Below are 18,729 nucleotides of genomic sequence, written 5' to 3'. Positions count from 1 at the left end.
TTATAACGTTGTCTGCTTTTACAGCCAGGAGCCACAGAGAAAGGCCCATTGAATAAAAGGAAGGCAGGTCACTCAGTGCTTACTAGAATGGCTCATTTGAACTTCAGGCTGACAGAATGACACCCCTAAAATAAGCTAAGAAAATGGCAGGAGTTGCAATAAGTCACTGTTCTCCTAGCTGTCTTCACCCGTAGCAGCTCCGGGAGGTGGGCAATATAGCTGGAGGCCAAGTGCAGTGAGCATTTCCAGCTGGAAGAATTTGGAGTCTGGCAGGCCCCATCCAGGGCAAGCTGGTCTAGAGGTGTAAAAAACACCTTGGGCTTGTTTGTTCATATGGGCGCTTTGGCTCAGCTGCATTCTGTTTATGCTCCTCTAAGAAAAGCTGGCCAGCCAGCACCTGTCTGTTGCTTTGCCCCCACCATTGCCTTCACAGGTGCCGGGTGCTCTTGGAGCTCAACTCTTCTAATTAGTTGCACGCTGCTCTTGGCATGACTGATAAGGGGACCTCTTTCAAGATGGTTTGATGGGGCAGGGTACATTTGGGGTGGGGTGTTACCCTTGTCAGCTCCCCCCAATAGCTATGATTGTATTTGTATATGCATATCCATGTGTGTGTGTGTGGGGGGGGGGGTGATTTACAGATTACAGATGAATGATGCTTGGGCTGTGGACAGAGTTACTACTTTATTTTTCTGGCAGTAGACCTGCTATACTTTATAACAGGCAGAAATTACACCAATGTTTGATTTCCTACCAATGATATAAACCTAGCAGTCAACCAGTCTAAGAAGGTACTTTTCTACTGCTCTTTAAAAACAAAAACTAGCCAGATCAAGGATGGAGGGGAGCTTTTAGTAAGCCAAAGAACAGTGATAGTCCTACTGAAGTCTCTTGCAAAAGCTCCATGGGTTTTGCAATCCCAGGCATTTGGATGGGACCCAAGTACTTTGGTGTTCATTCCCACTGATATCAATCTTGGAAGGATATTCCACACCAGCCCCTTCCCAAATAATGCAATTTCTTTCATGCCAAATCCATCCCATCACTAGCTATTAACACATTGTTAAACAGTTAGGGAGGCCACATGTCACCCCAGCAATCTAAAAATAAACCTTTTAAGAAACAAAGTAAACTGTTTCCCCTATTTTTTATGTTTTAGTATGCCTTAACATTTCTTTTTAAATGTGTTAAGAAAACCTTGGCAACAAATGCACCTTGGCAACAAATATTTTGACAGAAATAATACTAATGACTGGAAAATCAAATCTTTAACAATAGCTCAGAGGGCCTCGCTTCTGAACTACAAACCCAATTATATGGTTTCAAGAAACCCACTCTAGATCTTCATTCTAGAATTCTTAGCCCTGCCCTGTATACACTGAGAACCAATCAGCTATATAATTAACTTTCAGATCAGTCTGTTTAGGGTCATGATTTATAGATAAATAAATAAAAATCTGGATAAAACCATAACTACTTAATACTCCTAATAAAGATGAATATTAGGAGGAATTGATTATTTATTAGAATTTACTATTATAGCCGCAGTATGTGGGTGACAATGAGTATTCGTGCCAGAAATTAAGTGTTAATAACAGAACTTTGTTTTTTGTGATGGTGGTCTTGCCATAGTATATATACTAAGTCAAATAATACTCAGACATTACCACCATTCTTAAAATGAATGGCAGGAAACTCATTCTTTTTACACCTCTCCCTCCATGCTGTGCTAGGACAGCTTCATGGATCTCAGTTGGGCCTCCTGCCAGTCCCACCTGCCAATGGGCAAGATCAACAGCTGACAATGGGCATGGATTCTCCATTGCGGCCTTCCCCTTGTGGAATGGCCTGCTTGAGCAGTCCAGGGAAGCTCCCACCCACTTGGCTTTCTGAGAACTATGCAAAACTGAACTATTCTAGAGGGCACTTTTATAAATGCAGCAGGGCTATAACAGAACAAATGGTCCAGGAAGGCGCTTTAAGAGAAGGGAGAGAGACCACCACCTGTACCACTGTGTCTTTTTCCATGTGCAATACTCTATTCTTGCTGCTTTGTTTTTATACTCAGAACATACCATTTATGGCATTGTTTAATCATACCATTTAACATTGTATGCCTTGGTCTAGATTACTGTAATCCTATAGCTACTGCATCAACCTGCACTGGGTAATCCACCTTCAGTTTCACTGAGAAAGATGGCCTATAAATAAGGCAAATGGTAACTGTTAATGGTTAACCATCCAAGGAGGGGTGTGTGATCAACAGGATCATAACCATGGGGCTCTCTGTAGACAATTCAGGAAAACATTCTGATCCCAAATGTGTCAAAAGCAGGATCAAATCCCGATGTCATCCATTCATCCCTGGACAAGGACAAAATGATGGTCTGGATAGGTTAGGGAGGATCGCTAGGGGCCATATATCTGCCTTCCATTTCTTCCCTCCTTGTCTTTCCCATCGACAGCCCTCTTTTGTGTTTTCTCTGCTTCCCAAGGCCCCTTTTCCAGTCCCATTTAACTCGGTGGGGGTTGCTTCCAACTCGTTTGCCTGGGATTGTGGTGGCCAGCTTGGAAATGCCCAAGCACACCGGTGCGGGCCTTCTTGGAGAGTCCGGCTCCAAGGAAGCCCGCACAAGCTCAAGCAGCAAAGGCCCGGGAAGAAGAGGTTCCTTACACAAGTGGTGCGCGCAGCGCAAGTGGAAGGTGTCGCAGCCATGGACGTGATGGTACAGCGTCTTCTCGATGAGGTCTTGGGGCTCATAGCCGGTGAGTTCAGCCACCCTGCCAAAGGAAGCGAGGGGGAGGCAGTCAGTGGCTGGGGGGGGGGCTGTTCTGCCAGAAGAGCATGCAGTGAAATTGCCTTGCGCCACATCAGAGCCGCTTGCTTGCCTCTATCCCTCCTCCGCAGGGCCAACCTAACGGCGTGCAGCCTTCTCCAACTAGCTGCGGCTCTCCAGCAGAGCACGGTCTCTGCTGAAAACCTCTGGCCCAAGTGCTGGACCGGGATATGCCAGGGACAGAACGGAGGGCCTCCCCCTATCCCCTCGCCAAGCCCCGCCTACCTGGAGTCCAGGAAGATGAGCTTCATATCCAGGCTGGCCCGGAACATGAACATATTGCTGTGGAGCTTGATCTCTGTCACGGCGCTGGGGGGCAGCGAATGGCCCACGGCCACCAAGCCGACGTTCTGGTAGCAGCCGTCGAAGGGGGACATGTCCAGGCTATACTGGCGGATCTTTAGGTAGCCACTGCAATGAATGACCTGGCATGAAATGGAGAACCGTTACAGTCAATAGGACTCGTCCCACACCACCGCCTCGTTAGCAGAAGTCCAGGGGGTGACATGGGTGAATGGGGCGTGAGCAGGCTCAACACTGAACTCTCCAGCGGGCTGAAGTCTCCAGCACTTCGCATGACATAAAGCTAGATAGCAGAGTCAGCAAAATGACACACACACCCTTTACCTAACGGTATGGTTGAGGAGACTCTGACGCCTTATATCTGAAGAAGTGTGCTTGCACACAAAAGGCTAGATCCTGAATAAAACTTGGTTGGCCTTAAAGGCGCCACTTCCTTCTACCCTCCCCTGCTGAACTGGAAGGCAGTACAAAGTTTGAGTCAAGCGGCACCTTTAAGACCATTAAAGTTTTATTCAAGGCATGAGCTTTCCTGTGCAGGAAAACTTCCTCAGTTACTGGACTTTACATTTATTCTGCTGCTTCAGACCCAGGTGTGCGGTACTCCAATACAGGGGAACTGTGTTGCGATTTCACCCCACCGAAAAGCATCATCTCACCTGGAAATAGTTGCCTTCCTGACTGATTTATTTGAAGGCTCGGTGGTTTTATCCTGTTAAGGGAGGTATGAACTGGCCCTCTGCACTGTGCGCCTCCTCTGCATTTCCAAAAGGATGAGTGCTTTATAGTGTATGGCCGCGATCCTCAAGCACGTTCAGCCAGATCACTTTGTGGTACACACCTGGGATAAACTACATGTATCTAATGGCCTAGGAAGTGTTTCAGGTGAGAAATTCTCGTTAACAATACTACAGAGGTATCCCATAGGCCAGGGGTAGTCAACCTGTGGTCCTCCAGATGTTCATGGACATCCAACAAACGCTGGAGCGGGATACACAAACTCTGACAGGGGCTCATGGGAATTGTAGTCCATGAACATCTGGAGGACCATAGGGCGACAACCTCTGCCATAGGAGATGCAAGAGATGTATTTGTTCTGGGGTTGTCATGTAACCTGCACATTCAGGGTGGCTTCCTAATCAAGCCAGCGGGCACGAAAGCCAAGGTGGCCACCTCGCCGTCCCCAGATCCTGTGGGCAGTTCCGCTGAAATAGGCGGACACGTACAGCCGAGCAAACACGAGCGGGATCGCGCTGGGGGGGGGGGGGGGCGGGGGAGATTGTTTACAAACCCATCCAAACCTAACTGCTGGGTTTACATTCCTTTCCGTCCTCGCCCGGGACCACTTTACGGCTTGGTCCGCAGAGAGCGAACCGCCTGTGCTTAGAAACGGGAGTCTTCCTCCGTCCCTGCCTAAACTTAAATGGCGCTCCCGCATGGAGGGGACTAAATTCTGTTGGCGCTGACTGAGTGCCGCCTAGATCCCCTTTGGACTCGGGTGTGAGAGGACTCGGCTCGAAGGCTCTCGCTGCCCTTCTTGGGACTCCCCCCCCCACCTCTCTCTTTTCAAAGCTCTCTCGGACAAGGCGCGGCGGAAGGCTTTCGGCTGCCATTCGCCATCCCAACCTCGGGGACGATTGCCGCTCGTGCCTGCCGTGGGGAGGGGAGTGGCCGGGGACCAACGTGGCCCTGGGGCCCTTCCTCGCTTCCCAAGGCCTCTTCGGGTGCGGCAGCGGCTCCAGGCGGGCAAGACACCGGGAGAAACAGCCCGCCCGCCTCCCCCCGGAACGGCTCCAAACAACGGCAGTGGCCAGCCAAGCCTCTCCCTTCCAGCGACCCCTAACCCTCGATCGAGCAAGTTCCTTGAGGATCGTGGCTGGGGAGCCTCGCGTCCCTCTCCCCGGGTGTTTAATTTACCACGGGGATGGGGGGGGAAGAGAGGGATAAAATGGGACGAGCGCCTGGAAGAACCCACGGGCTAAGCAGGGGAAAGAGCGCGGGAAATGTCTCCCGAGTAAGCACGGAAAGCAGAGAGGTCTTTGGTCTTCCTGTGCTGCTCTACATCAGGCGAGCATGGGGGGCTTAGATCAGCTTTCACAATTTGACTTGGGACTCGGCCCCACTGAATTCGCCGGAGCCGAATTCCACGTAGCGCTGCCTGGGCCAACAGCCTTCGGGTTTTGCCCATTCAGGATTAAAGCCATACAGGAAAATAAAACCCCATTACAATCGATACAGATTAAACGGCGTCGATTTGTTCAGGGATATCGCTTTATAGTCCGATCCTCGGCATGTTTACTCAGAAGTCACTCCTCCTCGAGCCTGGGGTTTTCTCCCCAGGAAAAGTGCCCACGGGGTCCCCATCCCGTTTGGCATTGCCTGGTTGTGCTGGGGGGGGCAGGGGGAATCAATCAGGATCCTTGAGGATAATGCGACGTCCTTCCCAGCCGCTAGAGCCGCTTCAGAAGACAAGACGTCTTTGTTCTTGGCCCCGAGAGGGCGCGGTTCTTGGACCGGCCACTAGTTGGCTCCATCGTGCCCCCCTACCTTGTAGCCTCCGCAGGTCAGCCCGGCATTCCTCTTGGCCAAGACGCATTTCATGCGCAGGAAAAAGGAGCGCTCGATCTCGTACTCTAGGAGACAAGGGGGCACAACACGCATGTCAGGGAAGAGGCTGCTCTTTGACGCCGGCCGCTGCCTTCTTTCCCACCCGCTGCTTTACCCGGTGACCTTTACCCTGTACGAAATGGGAATGGTAAGGCTGGTGAGCCGTGAGCACCGCGGTCATCTCATCGTGGTCGGCTGGGTGGATGTATTCGTAAATGCTGTTGCCAGTCAGCTCTACCTGCAAGAGAGGGATCGGAGGCGGAGAGAAAGGGCGCTGTATCTTTCCGTAGGCACCACATTCAGCGGAAGGCATTCACACATGGCAGAGGCATTTTAGAGGCTTGGATCTCTTTGGGGCAGTCCGCTTAGAGGCTGATCCACATTGCACTCCATCATGCGGATGGAAAGAAATGCGGTCGCCCAGTCCTTCCGTCCACCGCCAGCATCCCTGGGCCTTCCTTTAAGCAGGGCGGGCAGAAATCTGCACCCCGCGAAGGCTTCTCCGGTCTCCAGGTATGGGGAAAGCTGGTCCGCCTGCGGCCATTAAATGCGGTGGAGCTGAGCAAGGGGGGGGGGATAGCCTAAGTGGGAGAACTGGGAGTTTCTGCTCCAGGCATTGCAAGGGGAACTTGTCCTAGGTCACTCGCCTGCAGGCTGACACTGGGCATGTTTGTCCGAATCGAGGAAAGCCCCATCATGTACGCCAGCCGTCAAAAAAGCAAGAAAGCCCCCAGGCCTCTCCTCCAGTTGGCCTTGGGAAGGGCAAGAAACATTCCCGTGCCAGACGGCCCCATCGGCTTTCAGAAACGGGACAGCTAAGCGGCACGGTTCCCGAGGCCAAAGGAAGAGCCAGGGCCGACTTTACATGGAGGGGCTGGTGGTGGCCATAGGGGGAAGCCTCTGGCGTTTTACTGACTGCTGACAGGGCTCCTCTTGGGACAGAGGGAACTGCTGTTGGGAATGTTCTATGCGGTACTGAAAAGCAGAAGTATACGTAATTAATTAGCGACAATAGATTTATGGCTACCCCATTAGGACCTTTGGTTGGTTGCAAAGGGACTTGCAACACACATATTTACCCGAAGTTAAATATTGCCAGTCGCACACATTCCTAACTGTGAGCAGATCCTAAAAAATAGTCCTCTCTTCCGTCCATCCCGCCATGAAATACCTGTGACAAGCCCAAATGGACAGAGGCGGTCTCAGAGATGTACATGATCTTGCCGTCTGGAGCCACCACAAATATGAATCCGTCCAAAGTCTGCAAGGAGAGGAAACACAAAAGAACAGTAAATCATAGAGTTGGAAGGGGCCATACAGGCCATCTAGTCCAACCCCCTGCTCAACGCAGGATCAGCCCAAAGCATCCTAAAGCATCCAAGAAGGCTACCTGAGGGCGGCCATGGCTGACTTTTCCCCCAGATGCCTGAGCAAATGGGGCAGAAGAGAGTCTCTAGCAACATCTGGGGGGGAATAGGGTGGTAGAATGAGAAAGGCAAGAAACACCTGTTGCCTTTGATGTAATATTCCGCTTCCATCACAATTTAAAAGTCTCTGGAAGTGAACCTCCCTCCACCTGAGGTGAATTGAAACCATCTCTGGGATTGAGATTATTCCCTCTTATAAACAGGTTTAAATGGGTACCAGTTTGGAATTGAAAGGTAGGGATGTCTGTGGGTATCTCACCCTGGCTTTGCATAACTCTGCCTGCTTTAGTTCTATCATATTCAAGTGAAGGATCACAGATGGAAAGGACAACATGTGCTACCCACTTTTTGGCGGATCATCAGAGAATGATCCAAAATGATCCTCACATTCAGAAACAGGACTGCCTGCCTGCCTGCCTTCAATGGCCCTTGGACCAAGTTGAGGAGCAGAATCCATGGGTGGGGGCTGCAAACATGCAGCAGGGCCCATGGCATTTCATGGGGACCTGAGGAAGTGGGAACACATGGGACTCAGCAGATGTTTCCTATATGCCTCGAGAGCCTTGAATCCAGATCTTGCCCCTCAACTGGGTTGAGATCCGGCCTCCTTGTGTCAGTTCATATTTTCCAGGGCAATACCTGCAAGAGATGGGATCCCAGCTCCCGGCCAACGTTGTCCAAGGGGCTAGTGCGACTCGAGTGGCCCCAAGCTTCTCCAAGCCCTGTTGAGAGTGAGACACAGCAAGTTAAAGCGAGACCAGGGGGGTGGGGAAGGTTCCCTAAAAGATGGTTCCTGACGGGGCATAGAGTAGTTTATAGAAGCCACCCTGGTGAGGTTGTTAGAGTATTGGTTTAGGCTGGGGGGGGGGGCTGGGTTCAAATTTCCACCCTGCCATAGAGCTCACAGGGTGGCCTTGGGACTGTGCTGGTCTGAAGCAGCAGAACACAGTTTGAGTCCAGGGGAACCTTTAAGGCCAACAAAGTTTCCTATGCATACACACCTCTTCAGATACAGAATGAAACCAAGAAGGAACAACATCCACAGCTGAACATCATTGTCTTCCAGTTCCCGTAGCCTGGGTTTGCATGTGCAAGAACAAGCCGTATGTCCAAGACACTTGGGTGAATTTACAGCTTCAAACCTTGAGGTGGTAGATTTCCTTGTCCTTTAGTATTGTGTCATTTTTAAATATAAGAAATCCTATCAACTCAATATTATTCTCCCCAAGTCCCTACAAGTCAAGCTTCTCAGCTCGAGTTCTACTAAATTAACCCTCTTTCCAGTTTCTCAGTCAACAGAATCAATTTCCCTTCGACAATGGGTCTTGGCAAGAAATGATACCCCTCCCCCAAAGTTTTTCCATGGTAAATCTATTTAAATGTCAAGAAACCATTAAGAGGATGATCCCAAAAGCCAAACCTTCATCCTAGGATTGCCTGGATGATGTCCATTTAGTTATCAAAACAAAATAACAATGAGGGTGAATGGAATAAATCAAGGTAATGTTATAGTGCAGTAGGTCATTCAAAAATGTCTGCATGATTTCACATTTTGGTTTGGTGGTGGGGAATGGGGGGAAGAAATGGGGTGGAGGTTCTGCTCGCTTGCCTAGAAATAAATCCATCAACATGATGAATTTACTTCTGATCAGACTGCAAATCAACACAGTGGGACTGACGTCTGAAGGCTGCAAAGGACAGATGCATGTCATAGTTCTCTTCAAAAGGGGCACAATAAGAAGATGAGGAGGACGGAACTGGAGATGCAAGTGCCTTCCCCTCACTTCAGCAGGCTGCAGCTTCCACTGCATCACTTCCTCAATCCTGAAAAGTTCTTTCTGCCTCAGCTGGGATTTCAGGGGAACCTTCTTCTTTTCTAAAACAAAATCAGAGTCCAAGGGCACCTTTAAGACCAATAAAGATTTATTCAAGGTGTGAGCTTTTTGAGTGCAAGCACCATCATGACAGTGGGAATATAAAGTTAATTCTGTTAAATTAGTAAACTGAGGGGCAATCACATTTCCCTTTCCCAAGCACTGGGGGGGGGGGGGTAAACCTTTTCTTTCACACAGACAGCCCCCCAATCTCAAACAACTCCTCACCCACAACAATGTAGCATCGAATGTGAACATGGACACTGGTACTAGAGCTTGCAACAAACCCAGTTGCCAACTTTGCTGCCACATACACTCCAATGCCACAATTAATGGACCTAACAACGTCGCCTACACCATCAAAGGCTTATACACTTGCTCATCTTCTAACACTGTATATGCCATCAAATGCTAACAATGCCCCTCTGTTCTCTGCATAGGGCAAACAGGTCAAACCCTCCGCCAAAGGATTAATGGACACAGGTCTGACATCAAAAACCACAGAACTGAAAAACCTGTAGGGGAACCCTTCAGCCTCCCAGGACATTCAATAAGGGACCTGAAAGCTGTTTTATTACAAAGGAACTTCAAGAACCAGCTTGAAAGGGTGATTGCAGAAATGCAAGTTATTACACCAGTCAAAACAATGACATATCCTGGACTCAACAACATAGATTTTTTAATCTTACTATGCGTACTAAACTTGTTTAACTCATGTAAACAATTTATTTCAATTGGGACAATGTGACTGTAAGGTGATGTTAGTAATATATAATGTGATTTTGAATTTAACTCTCTGGTCTCAGGACAAGACAGTTGCCTGCTTAGATTCTACTTGCAGGAATGTTTCACACTTGGGTGGAAACAGATGGGGCAAGCCACAAATGGTAAAGTGCTAGTCACTAACATAGACAGTTTTATTTCTCCTGTGTTTTTGTGAACTACAACTGAATTTGAGGGGACTGATTGGCTGTTTTAGCAAAGAATTAACATATAGCTGTATTTGGATGTTGTGACACAGTTTACTAATTTAACAGAATTAATTTTATATTCCCACTGTCAAGATGGTAGTTCTTAGTCTGAGGAAGAGTGCTTGCACTCAAAAGCTCACACCTTGAATAAAACTTTGTTAGTCTTAAAGGTGCCACTGATTTTGTTTTGTTGTGCTGCTTCAGACCAACACGGCTACCCACTTGAAACTTCTTCTTTTCTGTTAAGCAAAGATTACTCCCTAGTGATGGGAACGGCCAATATTACAGGACAATGCGCCCTCCCAAGAGCTTAACAGAGATATTGATTTCTTATTTCACTACAAATGCTGGTCATTCCCTTCTCCCATCTGTTTGTAAACTCTTTTAATATGATACGTGTTAATTTGTTGCTATTCACGGGGCTTACCAATTGCCTTCATCCAATCCTAGCTACAGTTATTGCTCAGTTACTTATGCATCTTGAATCTAAAGCAGCACCCTCCCCACTTTCTACCTATCTGTAATGGCTGGTGACTTCCGTTTCTGTGTAACTGAAGAAGTGTGTATGCGCACAAAGGCTTATACCCAGTATGAAACTTTGTTGGTCTTAAAGATGCCACAAGATACGAACTTTGTTCTGCTGATTCAGATCAACAAGACTACCTATCTGAATTAATGTCCTAAAGCTAGTGAATGATCTTAGATCTGTAAGAGCACTGGCAAGGCAAGGAACAAAATGTTTCATCGGACAGAAAGGAGAATGAACTGCAGCTGGAACTGCAGATCATGATTTGTACCACTCTCAAAGCTTACACTACTCATTCCCAACCAGGGTTATGTGTAACTCCAGAGTTATTCCAGAGCCCCAGGGGACTTACTCTGGTAGAGGGTGATTTAATTGTATGCGTGTGTAAATTACTGGGTGGTTTCCTCCTTATGTGACCATGTCAACTTGCCCCCTCCCAAAGTCTTCAAAGCCCACTAAGGGAATATTTATCCATCCATTGATGCCTGAAAAATTCAAGCAGGAAAACCCCTAGTTAAAGAGTGTCTAGCCAAAAAATATGTCCCTTGCTTTAATGGGTGGTTCTCTCCTTACTTGGGCATGTTGACTTGCCCCCTCCTGGAGTGGCCAATGATGGGTGGGGTCTTTTGGGATTTCTGTTGTGGTCTTGTGGAATTTACATATAATGGGAAAAGAATTGGGGGAAGAGCAGACTGTGCTGCATTCCCCCTATTGGCTACACCCATTCTCTCCCCACCCACCCCCTACTCAGAACTTCTTCTCAGAGCCCCACCAACAGAAAATGGCTGGAGGAAGGCTATTGCAAGCATTCAAGCATGGGAGGACTGTTTCCAATGGCACAGAGTCTACCCTCCAAAGCAGCCATTTACTCCAGGGAAACTAATCTCTGCTGTCTGAAGATGTGCTGTAATTCCAGGGGATCCCCAGGTCCCACCTGGAGGCTGGCATCCCTAGCCATGAGCTGCTACACCTGGATCCAGTGTCAGGACTGTGCCCAGCCCACACAAGGATTTCTTTCTTCCCAGTTTCCCCTTGCCCTGGCAGCTATTTCTGACCCTGGGAAAATATTTTCTCAAGTCTTGCTAGGATAGCCAACCTGCTGGTGGTGCTTGAAGATCTCCCAAAGCTACAAGTGATCTTTCTGAGGAGCTCATTTTCCCTGAGGAGAATTGCTACTTTGCATCATGGGCTTTATGACACCTGAGATGAATGCCTCCTTGTTTTGCAAGGTACTGCACTGCACACACAAAAATAAAACTACTTATTTAACAAACATTTTATTTTATTGGTGATACCCTGCACACTGTAAATATGTGAGTTCTGGGGGATGGGGTGATGGGGACATGGCCAGCTGACATCACTTCTGGGGTTACTCAAAGCCTGAAGAAAATGTCAGGAGTTACTCCATCATCATAAGGAGGGGAAAGGCTGGTTTATATGCAGAAAGTCAACCATGCAAAGCAATGCAAACACAAAGATTACTCCAGGATATGGCACAGGCAATTGGGACACAGTTATGTGCTTTGCCAATCTGAAAGCCAGAATTTAAATGAATGCAAATGTCCTACTAAAGAAAGCTTTGTATGCTGTATTCAGGCAAAGGGGATGCCAACCTAGTTTTAACAAGATACATGGCACAAGCCAAATGCAGCTACCCCTAAAGCAGAAAAACAATGATATTTGTGGATAAATGAAAACTCAATCTTCTAGTGGGAATAAGTATGTGCTGTCTTTTACTGAAAATTACACAAGATTACGTGTGACCTACCTAATTAAAGGGGAAAGTCAAGAGAGGAAAAAAATTAAAGTGAATGTGGCAATGGCCAGTAATAGATTTCAAAGAAAGCCACTAGCAATCTGCACTTATAATGGAGAGGAATACGTGGGACATGAGATGAAGAATTGTTTAATTGAAGGAGAAACAGAGCATCAGCTTACAATTTCATACACTTCAGAGCAGAGTGGTATAGCAGGAAAAATCACTCTCTAACTTAAATGTCTTGAGTTAGAGCATCCCTTGTCAATTTTTTAACCATTGAGAACCCCCACAAGTGGTATGGTTGGGAAGCATAGCTGTATGCAAACCTACCTGAGGGCTCTCCCTTCCCCTCCAAGCCCATTATTGGCCATTCTGGGTGTAGGGGGCAGGTTGACATGCCCATATATGGTCATATCGTCTGATATATGTTTAACAAATTTCAAAAATATAGTAAAATTAATTAACTCCCACCCATTCAGGAAACCCTTCCAGGGCCATCAAGAAACCCCAGGGTTTCATGAAACCCAGGTTGATAAAGTCTGCATTAGAGCTACCTGAAATGTTCTGTGCAGATGAAATCTGCACTGCTACCATTTGAACTGTGGTATGAGCACAAACCTAGGCTGAATTATCTGACAGTGTTTGGATCAAAGACCTACATTTCTAAAGGAGAGCAAACCTAAATGGATCTTAGAGCAGAAGAAGGCATTTTTGTAGGTTATGCACTGAGTTGCAAAGGATGCAGAATCCTTAAACCAGAAACTAGGACAATCAAAATCTGCATTGTGGTCTACAATGATGCAAGGAACAAATCAAGCAACATAGAGAAAGTAGGTATGAACGGAGAAAAATTAAGCCCAACAAACAGAAACAATGCATCTGAGTACAATGGACATTATATATGATGCACTTGCAGAACTTAAGCAACCAGAAGGGTTTCCAGAACCAAGTATCAGACAGTTCAAACAAAGGAGTACCCTCAAGAAGACTTCTTATTTTGCAGAGGCAGAAGCTCTGCCTGAGCCTGCAAAAAAAGCAGAAAATGGGGAAAAGAATCTCTGATCAAGAACTAAATACAAACACTCTCAGAACTTCCTCTAGAGAAGAGGCCAGTAGAATGCAAATGGGTCTTCAAAACCAAGCATGATGCAGAAGAGGAAATACAAAGATACAGGACCAGACTGGTTGCTAAAGGATACTCTCAGAAAGATGGAGAAGACTTTGTTGAAACTTTCACAACATTAATGAGACATAATTCAATAAGAATGCTCTCGAGCATAGCAGCAGCTACAAAGATACACGTAGAGTAGCGATCCCCAACCTGTGGGCCACGGACCACATGTGGTCTGTCGACTAATTGGATGTGGGCCGCAAAGGATGCCTTCGCCCCCCCCCCCGGCCCTTTACAACACATTTCGAGTGTCATTGTCTCCCATCACTCCCAGATGGGACTATCTCGTTGCAGAGAAACAAGCTCAGGGTTCCCATTGATTTGTCATTGTCATGAGTTAAAATTTCCATGAAAATAAAATGTTCCTTATGTTCATTGTTGTGGCGTGTCTGTATCTTATTTTGAAGGGATGTTTAAACATTACCATAGCGATCAGAGAGCATTAGGGCAGTGGTTGAGAGTAAAGGAGTAAACTACCCCTCCCCCCATAGGCCTCAGTAAAATTGTCAAGCATTGAGTGGTCCCCAGTGATAAAAAGGTTGGGGACCACTGATGTAGAGCATCTGGACATAGACTCCTTTTCTACATGGAGAAATAAAGGAAGATGTTTACATGTAAACCACCAGGATTTGTACAATTGAAGGACAAGCAACTTGTGTGTAAACTGCAAAAGAGCATCTATGGGCTGAAACAGGTTGTGAGTTGCTGGAATGAGAAACTGCATTAAATGCAAACCAAAGAAGGATTTGCACAAAGCAAGGCAGAATGATTCCTATACTTGTGATATAGGGAGCTGTCGTACATTCTTATGCAAATGAGCTGATTTTATGCAATGAAGACAAGGACGACTGTGATGAAATAGTTCAGCATCTGAATCAAGATGTTAAACCAGGAGGAAATATCCACTACTATCTTGGAATACAAAATAAACAAGAAGAAGATGGAAGCTATCTTCTCAACCAGAAACTGAAAATCCTACATCTTATGGAGTACGTGAATGTAAAAAGAGCTAAACTTGCAAGCACTTGTACAGAATCAAACTACTTGAACCAGCAAGGAAATAGTGAACTTCTCCGTGGCAACAAGCAATACAGAGAAGCAATTGGAAAATTTCTGTCCATAAGCACATTGACCCATCCTGACATCAGAGCAGCTGTGGGCATGTTATGCAGGAAGATGGAAGCTCCAAGCAAAAGGGACTGGAATGCAGCCAGGAGATTTGCAAAGTACCTGTATGGCTCTGCCCATCTGCAACCACAGTTACCAACAAGTGACAATCTGAGTTAGTGGGATCCTTGGAGGCAGACTGGGCAGGAGACTACAGGCAGAAAGTCAATGAGTGGATGTTGGCGGAGCAGTCAACTGGAGCAGCAAGAAGCAAGAAATTGTAGCCGGGCTCTCAGTTGAAGCCGAGTATGTATCAGCAGCAGCAGAATCCTGCTGAGAACTGAAATGGGCACTACAAGTGATGGAAGACTTTGGGATAGAGGAGCCCAAATCAGTACAACCCTTGGAACACAACCAAGGGTGCATAAAACTGGCACAGAAGGAGATCAACTCAACAACTTAAATGTGAAGCATCAACCTAGCAAGAAATATGTAAGAAGAAGGGCATGTTGAGTTGGAATACTGCCCTACAGATGAAACAATTGCAGTCTGTGATGGAAACAGCTCTCTGTGCGATGTCTCCTGACTTGTGAGGCTATAAACAGGAACTCTCTCTACCACAGTTAGACAGGGACACTGACCACTCACCTTTGATCTCACTGACCTGTTCCTAGAAGGTAATTTCCTGTTCCCCCAGTCTCTTCCTCTTCGCCACATCTCTCAAGCCTGCAACATGATGGAAGGGAGATGCCTCCAGCATCTCTCTCCATCCAGCTATTTAGATTAGAATAGGAAACTTATCTTTACCTCTAAGTATGTAGTATTATGTTCTTTATTAAATAGTTCCTATATTAGTTAAGGACCATGTTGGTGAACATGTCTTTCTTTGTTTGTTGTTTTCTGACCACATGCACTCTGCCTCCCGCTGTGCTAATTGCATACCAAGGCATTCTGCTAACTTTCTGGATATTAACACTTTACCAATGCTTAATACCCTTCAGCCTATGCACTCATCAAGCTAGAAAAGTTTGAAAGTCTAGGTAAGAAGAAGAATCTTGTGGCCTTTGTGCCCTAGACCTTGAGAAGGGATGTTGAGGAAAGGCAATGCTTAGTGCACAAAGAAAAGAAGAAGAAAAGACCCTGCAGGAGGCAGCAAGAAGACAATTAGCTAGCATTGTGAGGCCAGCACCTTCTCTCCTGTTAAGAGAGCCAGTTTGGTGTAGCGGTAAGGAGTGCTGACTTCTAATCTGGCATGCCAGGTTTGATTCTGCACTCCCCCACATGCAGCCACCTGGGTGACCTTGGGTTCACCACAGCACTGATAAAGCTGTTCTGACTGAGCAGTGATATCAGCACTCTCTCAGCCTCACCTACCCCACAGGGTGTCGGTTGTGGGGAGAGGAAAGGGAAGGCGACTGTAAGCCGCTTTGAACCTCCTTCGGGTAGGGAAAAGCGGCATATAAGAACCAACTCTTCTTCTTCTTCTTCTAAGTGTCCCTCCCTGGCAGTTCTCAGATGGCTACTGTTAGGGAAATTTGCACCCTCTTCTGGGAAGTTCCACCCTTCGTCTTTCTCCCAGCTAGAGATGACGTTGGTACCTTTCTTCTGCCTCTCCTAGCTATTATCAAGTGTGTTTTCCCCACTTAGGAACCCTTCATCTACACGTAGAATGGTTTGTGTGCCCTTGCTGTGTTAAATACTTTGCTAACCCTTCGCAGGATTGGGTCTCTGATATCTCTCCCTACACACCCTCCCCCCAAATTCCCCGACTCCTTTCTGAGAAGGAGGCTTTTCTCTAGAGGGTATCACAGCCGCACTGAAATGCAAGTGAGTTGGACCGGAAATCGCTATGTCATCGAACAACTTACTTTCCTCATTGCAAAATAAGTCCCCCCCCCTGCCCTTTCTCTCCTGGGAAAGGGAATCGGCCTTGCTCTTCTGGGGCGACATCTCAGCCCAAGGATGGGCCAGGCGCTCAGTCTCCTGAACTTTCTGAATCTGCCCGTGTTTCTTGACTCAACGCCTTCCAGAACAGGCCTGAGCAGGTCGACCCAGAACTGGCTTCCTCGCCAGGCAGGGTAATTAGGGTGGCCTTCTGCTTTGGCTGCTATCCCGATGCCACTTCGGTCGAACTAGGAGGGGCAAACAAGGACTGGTTTTACTGCCTGAGCTGGGCCCTTAAAAGGCAAAAGCAGCGGCCCACAGGTTCGGATCCCCTCTCCCCCACGGAAGCTGGCTGGTCAACCTCAGCGGAGTGCAATGGAAGAAGCCCCCACTAGGAAGTGAATCAAATAGCCAGGGCTAGTCAAACCTCCTGGGTGCCTTTTCATCCCATCGCAGCTACGGGCGGAGGGCGCGAGAGACGCCGGGCTTTCTGACGACCCAGGCGGGGAATGGAAGACGCGAGCCTAGCGAGGGACGGCCAAGACGCGTGGGCGGTTTTCCTCGGAGCCCAGCCGCTCCCTCCTCCCGGACCCCCACCCTCCCCGTCGGAGATTGCCCTGGAGGGTCGCGCCCCTCCCCCAGCGGTTGTTGATTAATCCGAATCGAGAGCGGGGCTCCCTTTTGGTGGCCCTGGCCGGTTAATGAGCAGCTCCTCCGCCCGACCAGGCAGGAACCACCTTCGTTCATCTTTTGTGTCGCGCAGCTCGGTGGAAACGCTCCTCGGACCAAGCGGCTCGACCCGCGTTAATGTTTGCGAAATAAATGTTTCCTCGCGCCTTCCTAAAAGCCTCCGCCCCCATTTGCCGCCAGAGGAAACGAGACGAGCTTAGAACTCGCCAACTGTCCGCTCTTTGGTCAGCTCTTCTGATTGACTGCGGGCCCCCGTCCCAGACGGCCCTCTCCTGAATGCGGGGGGCTCCCCGGCAAACTAATCCCAATCCACGGAGCCTGGCGCCTCAGAGTGGCCGACTGCTTCCCAGCCACCGGAGTCGAAGCGCTTTTATGCCTCCATAAGGCCCACCGAATTCAACGCGGTGTGCTCCGGGGCAAGGGTGAACCCACCGCAGGCAGCGGAGTGGGCAGGGACCCCCATTCGGAGCGTCGTGACTTCGAGCAGAAGAGCGCTGGGCGGCATCCCCTCCCCCGAGCGACCTGCTGCCTGTTTCCTAGGGAGTGAGCCCCACTCACTGTGCTCCCGCAGGAAGCGCCTGCAGAATTGCAGTCCCGGGCATTCTTGTGGCTCCAGTTTCCCTGGGGTGTTTACTAACCGGCGCGCCCGTTTCTCGGCTTTCGTTTTAACCAGAGAGCCAAAGTGGCTTCTTTTCTTTTCTTTTCTCTCCCCCCCCTTTTTTTTTTTTTTTTTTTGCTCTTGACCTACCGCAGCCAATTTTTTGCAAATCCTCTAATTGCCTTAAAAAAAGAAAGAAAGAAACCCGAGGCACACATATCTCCCCTTCGCTTTGGGATTAGGAGATCTAAGGGCGTCTCTTGTAATTTGGAGAGGCCCAGAGAAGAAGGGGAAAGTGGGAAAGAAGAAGGGACCGGAGCGCCGGCCGGCTGAAAAGGGGATTTCCCCGGCTAAAGTGGTCGAAGTCAAAAGAGGAGGGGGCGGGGAGAGAGAAGGGAAAACCGCATCTCCTTTGGAAGCCTGCCAGGCTCGGCTACATTAACCCTCCCAAGATCAAAACGGTCCTCGCCGCGCCTCCAGCCTGGCTCGATCCTATTTACATAAGTCGCCCGAGAAGGGGATGTGTCTATTACGGATCTAAGGAGCGTCCGCCGGCTCATGTTGCGCGGGACCAGCCGGGCGAAGTTCCCCTCTTGCCTTGCTCCGCTTTTCCTTGCGAGGCTCCGCCCCCCGCCCCCCGCCCCCCGCCCCGCCGGATCACCTTCCCGGCCGGCCGGCTTTGTCGCCTCCTGAAAATGAGATTTCGATCTCTAAAACAAGAAACCAATTAGTAACCAAATGAGGCGGGGGAGGCCACTCCACTCGCCCCAATCCCACGGGCCCCGCCGGCTCGGCCGGGAGGATGCGCAGGAGCCGGCCGCCGCCGCCCTCTCTGGGCAAAAGAAGGGGCTCTGCCCGGCAGCTCCAAGGCGCCACGGAGAGGACCGTCGTGGGAGGCGGCACCTTGCTCGCTGCGGGGAAGGGAGCTCCTGCGCCCCGCGACGGATCCTGGGGCCACGAGGCCCCGCCGCTGCCTTC

General features: G+C 48.7%; 1 protein-coding gene across 1 annotated transcript in view; it reads right to left on the bottom strand.

Moving 5' to 3' along the window:
- Positions 1 to 18,729, bottom strand: part of SIM1 (SIM bHLH transcription factor 1) — a 94,748-nt gene that overhangs the window by 58,238 nt on the left and 17,781 nt on the right. The window contains exons 3-8 of the mRNA XM_077303457.1: positions 7,811 to 7,893; positions 6,916 to 7,005; positions 5,874 to 5,982; positions 5,685 to 5,770; positions 3,063 to 3,262; positions 2,675 to 2,781 (exon numbers count right to left, since the gene is read on the bottom strand). Of these exons, the coding sequence (XP_077159572.1) occupies positions 2,675 to 2,781; positions 3,063 to 3,262; positions 5,685 to 5,770; positions 5,874 to 5,982; positions 6,916 to 7,005; positions 7,811 to 7,893 (675 nt within the window). The remainder of the gene's footprint in view (positions 1 to 2,674; positions 2,782 to 3,062; positions 3,263 to 5,684; positions 5,771 to 5,873; positions 5,983 to 6,915; positions 7,006 to 7,810; positions 7,894 to 18,729) is intronic.

This window comes from Paroedura picta, chromosome 1 (assembly GCF_049243985.1).
Source record: "Paroedura picta isolate Pp20150507F chromosome 1, Ppicta_v3.0, whole genome shotgun sequence".
In the NCBI taxonomy this organism is placed as follows: Eukaryota; Metazoa; Chordata; class Lepidosauria; order Squamata; family Gekkonidae; genus Paroedura; species Paroedura picta.
The sequence above is the reverse complement of the archived record's forward strand: the minus strand, read 5'-3'. Positions and strand labels throughout refer to the sequence as shown.